The sequence below is a fragment of the Eptatretus burgeri genome, chromosome 1, assembly GCF_056783735.1.
Source record: "Eptatretus burgeri isolate ZD-2024b chromosome 1, Ebu_testis_v1, whole genome shotgun sequence".
NCBI classification, from domain to species: Eukaryota; Metazoa; Chordata; class Myxini; order Myxiniformes; family Myxinidae; genus Eptatretus; species Eptatretus burgeri.
In genome coordinates, this window is record NC_140961.1 from 120,379,941 (window position 1) to 120,387,700 (window position 7,760).

At 40.8% G+C, this 7,760-nt stretch overlaps 1 protein-coding gene across 2 annotated transcripts in view; it reads right to left on the minus strand.

Annotated features, from left to right (window-relative positions):
* The window catches only part of LOC147035292 (myomesin-1-like), a 95,513-nt gene that overhangs the window by 24,472 nt on the left and 63,281 nt on the right, over window positions 1–7,760 (minus strand). For both annotated transcript variants that reach the window (XM_085896528.1, XM_085896517.1), the window contains exon 27: window positions 296–355. In XM_085896528.1, coding sequence (XP_085752654.1) covers window positions 296–355 — 60 coding nt within the window. The remainder of the gene's footprint in view (window positions 1–295; window positions 356–7,760) is intronic.

Sequence of the window (7,760 nt, forward strand, 5' to 3'; positions counted from 1 at the left end):
TCGGCAGACAAGTGGAACAATCAATCAAATCAAAATGGCGTTGATTGAGGTATGCTAACTGCTGTGGGAAGCAACTGGAAGCTGACATTTTGGACTTTGGACATTACACTATTATTCGAGCAAAAGAGGGTGAACACCTGAAATGTCAGGTTTTCTGTTTCTGATGGCAGTTAGTGTACCTCAACCAATGTCCTGTTGATTCCATCCATAGTTCTTAAAAACAGCTTTAAGCTTTGTATTCATAAACGCACACAGTTGCACGCTTTTTCTGGTAACCTTGCGGTTGTCAACGTACCTTGTTTTCGTATCCATTCTCTTCTCAAGAACTCTGCTTCTGATAGTAGCTTGTCAAAAACTGTTCAGAACATGAAGTTTTTACATTCGTGTATATAGCAACAAGCAGTTTTAGCTTTAAACAATTGTAGAAATAAAAATCCAATTTTGTGCAAGGGAATAACAATATAACAGTAATAAAGTACACTGTTTTCAAGTTTGCAATAGAGCGAAGTCGATGGCCCGCCATCGCTAATCCACACACTTACCACCTAAAGCAAAGTTGAAATAGGGCAAAAAGTTCCAACAGGAATGACCCAATATAAAGTTTTCAGTGAAAAATGTTTTCTGTTTTGAGCCCCATGACCCTAAGTCCCCAACTCTCCCCGCCCCCTCACTCCCCAGGTCATTAACCAGCGGTCAAATTCAAAAATTTGTTGCATGTTTCATGGTTGCCTCAATGCTGATTGCACAACCAAATTTTCATTAAATATGTTTAAATGTGCCCATAATTGCATATTTTGGTATTTGACCTTTTGACCCCACCTCAGGGCACTGGAGTGGGGTCAAAATGATACTGCTCTCACGTTATTGCCATGTGGTGATCATAACTACCAAATTTGATAAATTTGTGTACAACCATTTCGGAGGGGATCACGTGATGGACGGACAGACAGAAAGACAGATGGAGCCAATTACAATACCCCCCCCCCCCCGCTTTTTATTTTCAATGGGGAGATATTGTAATTGTCAAACCATTTAATAAAATACATCATGAACAATAAACATAGCTCTGGTGATAAATGTAGCGAAAAATAAGAAGAGGATTCATCATGGACAAACATCAGGCTTTTGATTGAATTATTGTGAGCGGGTGGAGTGGAATTAAAAAGATAAAAGAAGAATAAAGGGCATATAAATTATATTAAATAAATAAGCTGTGGCATGGTGTATACAAAGTAAATCTGCAATGCATGTCATGCTGTAATTCTTGAGTGGAGGAATGATAACTGTGTGCACAGAATGGAGACCATGTTTAGTTACATATTGTCTAAATCTCATTTAATTTGCAACATTTTTCTGCTGGTTGCAGCATACGAAGGCAAAGTCATGTTGCTGATGAATTGCTCATATGAAGAATTTGGAATTTTTCCATGGGCACAAGCCCGAACCATTCGTCAGAGTGGCGACCAGTCTAGGATTCTAACTTTAGCCAAGAAACTGCTTCGGCAGAACCAACACCCTGTACAAGAATCATACTATAGTGGAGTAAATGTTTGGGTGTTTGCCTGTCCCGCCTCTCACACATGGAAAGGTTGGCAGATTCAGTTGAAACTTTCATGGTGTTCTCGACATCGGATAAGGAAGATAATAGATGTATCTAAATTTTTAAAGTATTTTCTTTGTTTCTAAATATTTTTCATGGTTTATTTCATTTGTGTTTAGCTTTTCGATTTTTTTTTTATTTTTCTAAAATGCAGATCAATTTTTCGTTCTCTAACAAGTTGGACATTAACCCATTATTGGATGCAAGCAGACTGCATTGTGAGTTGTTTCATATGCAGCCTGTGGCTGCTGGTTGCGTCATATTTTTTTCTGGAAGTGCGGCTGTGCCACTGATGCAGTGCCCCTGTTACCAATAAGGTGGTACTCATTTTGACGACCTTGGAAGGATGATAGGCTGAGTCAACCCACCTTGTATTATTTCAACGGCATGACAGGGGCTCAAAATCAAGACCCTAACATCTTAAGCCGGCCACCTGAACTGTTAAGCCAACACCGGGCTTCTTTAACAAGTGAGAAATGACCATACTGTGGTCACAACCTGTGACAAAAATTTTTACACAATTTTACACAAAAGTTGATGAGGAAAACTTTCAAAAACAAAAATTCAGTAGACGACTTTCAGCAAGTGTTGTTATCGTTTTAATTATGAGTGAAGCACATTTTACTCAGGTGTGGCAGAGATAACAAAAGACTCATGTGGACTGCATCATGAGCAACACTAACAAGTAAAAATAAAGTCTTCTTCACTTCTTCCTGAAAGTCCAAGTAGTGTCCATCTTACTTACCCCATGCACCGTGCCCAATCCCTCTGCCTTCAACAGATCTCCTAATGTATCTATTCCCCACTGTTTTGTGCTTTCCTCTCCTGCCCCTCTTGTCTCCTGTTTGTTATATGTTACGTATGTTCACTCTTATATGAGCCTCGTCAATGCATACAAAAAAAAACACACAACCAAAACAAAGTAGATAAAATTCGGATGATTTTCAACGAAATTATTCCAGGAACTTCAGGGAGGTTATGTGTATTTACATGCATGCCGTGTGTGCCGTCTCGAATACAAGTTACTGATAATTTTTATTCGACATACGATTACATTTTTGTGATCACAGGTAACACTCGATTGAAACAAACCTGATGAAAATCTGATGCAACAAAAACAAAAATGGGCAGTGTGTAGTCAGCAGAGACCTGCAGGCCTGATGTCAGAGGCTAACCAGAAAAACCAAGATGGCACTCATATTTTTTTTTTTGTCTGGTTACCATTGCAGGTGGATTGAAGTGACAAATGTGGGTGGGGTTTGGCAGCTGTCTGACCCCCAACAAGAATCACAGCTACGCCAACAACAATACCAAGCTCTTACAGACCTGCGTCATGTGGCAGGTAAAAATCACGTAAATGAGTAAAAGTGTTTACATTTTCAAATTTTTATTTTTCTAAAATTTAAAAATTTTCTTTTTCGAAACATGTTCAGAAAACACAATTTAAAACTAGAGGGGGAGCACTCGGGAGAGTGCAAAACCTCCGCCACCAATACTGCTGGGTCACTCAAGTGAACCTTATATCTTATTCATTAAATATGATGTCAACAGTGCTGACAGTTATAGTTCTTTTCTCTAACATTTTTTTTTTGGGGGGGGTTGGAAATCACTTAAAACATGTAGAAATGCAAAAAAAAAGAAATCGAAATTTTGTTGAAAAAAAAGTTGCAAATTTTTTTTTTCTCTAACAATTTTTTTTTTTGGGGGGGGGGGACCAAATCCAAAATCTAATGGCATGATCCTTGGACCATACCTAACCCCCCCACAACCAAGTTTCGTCGAAATCCGTCGAGGAGTTTTTCCGTAATACTGTTCACAAACAAACAAACAAACAGAAAAGGGGTGTAAACAGTAACCTCCGATCTTCGATGGCAGAGGTTAATGATAGTGTCTTACATTCCCCTTTTTGCAGGAAGGCTGCAAAAATGTATTCACACAAGAAAGGAAATTCTGATGCAGAAGGAACAATCTCAGCCAAAGCAAATTAATCTCCTCAAAAAACGAAGGGGAAGGCTGTAAAATGACGAACTGCAAAGCAACAGTCGAGAACAAATGAAACTCAATCTGAATTTCACAACGTGGAAGAAAGCTGCAAACAAAGCCACAAAACAATGGAACAACACCGAAGAAATGAAACTACAGAACAGACACAAGCTCGATAACAGCAAAATCAAAAATCTATTGAACGATATCAAGCAAATGCAACAGGACAACAAACTCAAGAGCGATGGCACAACAATCAGACTGTGAACAAAACATCGCCAGATTGTCAAGATCAAATCATACTTCAATAAATGCTGCACGAGACAATGTCGATCAATTTTGTGAAGCAACTCTCCTACCAGGGCATGCCCTTGGGCAGCACAATGTTGTAAACTTTTTGAAGTGTTATCAATACGGCAATGCATGCAAGTGGAATGATGAATCTGAATAGGTGTGTTGTGGCAAAGGGAAAGCCAAAATTCAACCATTTACTCCACCACATTCCCAGATGATAAAATACTTTGAAGTCATCCAAAGTGGCAAAACATTCCTGTCAAACATCAGGGCAGACAACAACATTCTGGAACTTGCATCTAAATTATGAAATGGTTCCTTGGAGAAGAAAAAGTTTACAAAAGCTCAGACACAGTAGACAATGAAAGGATATATTCAGTATAATTCATTAGCAGACTGAATCCTTCTTGATTTCCACCACATTTGCTCAAGTTAAAAATTGGGTCCTGCATCATGCTCCTTCACAACTTTGATTCCAGTAATGGATATTGCAATGGCGCATGCCATATTACCCTTGCCATGAACAGACACATCATTGAAGCTCAGACTGCATCAAGGCACTGTTCTGGAAAGCAACTTTTTATTCCATGGATACTTTTAGCTCCAACCGAAAACATTTTCCCTTTTTCATGGACAAGGTTGCGATTCCAAACAAGGCCAGCATTTACGGTCACAACCAACAAAAGCCAAGGTGAAACTCCAAAAAAATTGGAGTTTATTTTCCATCTAACATGTTTAGCCATGGTCAATATTAAGTCACAAATTCCGGACTTGGATCATTCAAACATATCAAGATTCTGGAACAAAAAGCAACAGATGAAGGCAAGGATGGAAAATACACAGACAATGTGGTCTACAAATAAATCTTATGAATATGTTGTGGTGTTATGCAATGAATATTGCAATGTTGTGATGAAAGTAAATAAAACTCTCTAATTCCTGCTTTTCCAGTATTTATCCCGTCCTTACAGCCTACACTCTGCAAGCTAAAAATAATTGGGGGTGAAATGGAAAATGGTGGGGTTGTGGGAGGCTTGTGTTGTTGAGGTGGGGGAAGGTCAAAGTGCAAAACCATCATTGAGGAATAGACACACTTGATGCCAATTTAGAGTCCCGTGGGGCAGATGGTGTGGCCGGTGAATCAGAAAGCGCGCGCGCACACACACACACACACACACACACACACACACACACACACACACACACACACACACACACACACCTGGGTATAACCATTTGTTAAATAGAGCAGTGAAGTCATCATGTGGTGAGCAGTTGGAAATTGTTTTTATTACATGTAACACAATGAAAACAACATACAGAGCAATCAGAGATTGAAAACCTCGACAGGACTTCTTTTGAGTGGTGAATTTTTTACGTTTTCAGGTAAATCCAATATGGCTGCCAAATCATGTGACCTATGACATCATATGTGACTATTTTGTTCCTCATGGATAGGCTATCATATGTCTAAAGTTTCACCTAAATCTTTTCAGCCATTTCAGAGAAAAAGATTTTTGAAGGTTTTTTTTTAACAATATGGCTACCAAATCACGTGACCAATGACATTTTTTTCTGTGGACCATTTTATCCCGAAAGGACCATCAAAATTTTTCATACTGATCGGATGTGGCGTTCTACATATACAATTATGACGTCATAACGAGGGCACCCATGATGTCATAAAAAGCACACTCATTTCTCATGAGGAGTACTTACAATGTGCCAAGTTTAAAATTTTTCCTTGGTGCGGTTTCAGAGATGCAGAGGTCCAAAATTTTTCCATTTTTCCAATATGACTGCAACATCACGTGACATATGGCGTAATAATTATCAGTGAAACATTCTACATGAGTAGTCGCACCAATGGTGAAAATTTTGCCTCCATTCGATAAGCGGTTACGGAAAAAAAACACGAAAGTTCTGTGAGGACAGAGACAGACAGACAGACAGTCAAATGAAAAATCGCTCATTGAGTGACCTCCACCATTCACCCACATTTGGCCGAACCCCCTCCACCATTCCCCCATCCCCCCACAACCCCCGACATACCATCACCCCCACTAACCCACACCCACCATTCCCCACCTTCCCTCATTCCTGGAAAAAAACAGGCATGGTCAAAGATGCCTATGCCTCCGCAGCAACATGTGGTGAGGCTTGCGAAGTGTGCTGATCTATGCCAGTGTAAATTAACAAACATGGCTGTGAGCAGTGTTTTCCCTCAGAGATATAATTTTGGGAGGGGGGGAGTTGTTTAGGGGGGTATGTGATCGTTTACTGCTGAGTTATAGGAGGGTGTTGGGATAATTTTTGGAGGGGTGACCCCTTCCCCCTTCCCCCAGGGAGGGGGTGTAGGGAAATTGCTGGCTGTGAGGCCGGTGTCGATTACACCATTAGCATTGTGAATCGGCAATTACGCTGCACGCATTGTTCAGTACATCCGGAAAATAAATGCAGTTACTCAAAGCTGAATGATGTGAAAATATTTAAAATTTTCTGCTCGTCAATATAGATTTATTTAGTCTGCATATATTTAGGTGGGTGGGGTGGGGGATGCAGAGAGGGAGGGGGAGGGTTTGGCATTGTTGGAGAAGCAGGTCACAGTGCAAAACCATCCTGGGGAGAGTGAAAACTTTTCATACCAAGTTTAGGCACCAAGTGTCAAAGGATGTAACTGGTAAATCAGAAGAAACACACACAATGAGTGGGTAATGGGGGTGGGGGTTGGGGCAGGAGCTCTCCTTGGGGAATGGACACTTTTCAAGCCAAGTGTGAGCGAGCCCCATGGGTGAAACGGTGTAACCAGTATAGGTAAGCAAACACACATGGTGTGGGGGTGGTGGTGCAGTGTATGTGGGGTTTGGGCAGGAGGTGGGGGTAATTGGGGTGGGGTTGGGGCAGGATGTGGGGCAAAGTGCAAAAGCATCCTGAGGGAGCGGACACCCTTTATGCTTCATGTGAGTGAGCCACATGTGTGAAAGGTTGTACCTAGCCAATGGAAGCAAACACACAAGGTGGGGATGGGGCTGGTGTGTGTTTGTGTGTATGTGGTGGGTGGGGGGGGGAGAGGGTTGGTGGCTTTGTGGGGGAGGTTTATCATGCAAAACCACCCTGGGAGAGTGAATAGTCTTCACGGAAAGTTTGAGCCCATGGGTCAAAAGGTGTGGCTGGCAAATCAGAACAAACACACAGGAAAGGGGGGGGGGGGGTAAATGGGTGTAATGGGGTGGGGATGGAGCAGAATGTGGGGCAAGTGCAAAGCTATTCTGTGGGAGTGGACACACTTCATGCCTAGTGTAAGTTAGCTCCATGGGTTTATGGCTGCACCCGGTATATGGAAGCAAACACATGGTGGGGGTGGGGTGAGGGAGAGGTGGATGGTTTGGGGGAGAGATTTATCATGCAAAACTCTGCTGGTGGAGTGAACAGTCTTCATAGCAAGTTTGAGACACGTGGGTCAAAAGGTGCGGCCAGCAAATCAGAACAATCACACACACATGGCTCAATATATACTGTATATATGTATGTGTGTGTGTGTGTGTGTGTGTGTGTGTGTGTGTGTGTGTGTGTGTGTGTGTGTGTGTGTGTGTGTGTGTGTGTGTGTGTGTGTGTATATGTGTGTATATGTGTGTATATGTGTGTATATGTGTATGTATATATATATATATATATATATATATATATATATATATATATATATATATATATATATATATATATATATATATATATATATATATATATATATATATATATATATATATATATATATATATATATATATATATATATATATATATTAAGAGCCTGATGTTGGCGCAGTGGTTAGGGCAGTGGCTTGGGATCCAAAAGGTCTCAAGTTCAAGCCCCGTTGGGCCAC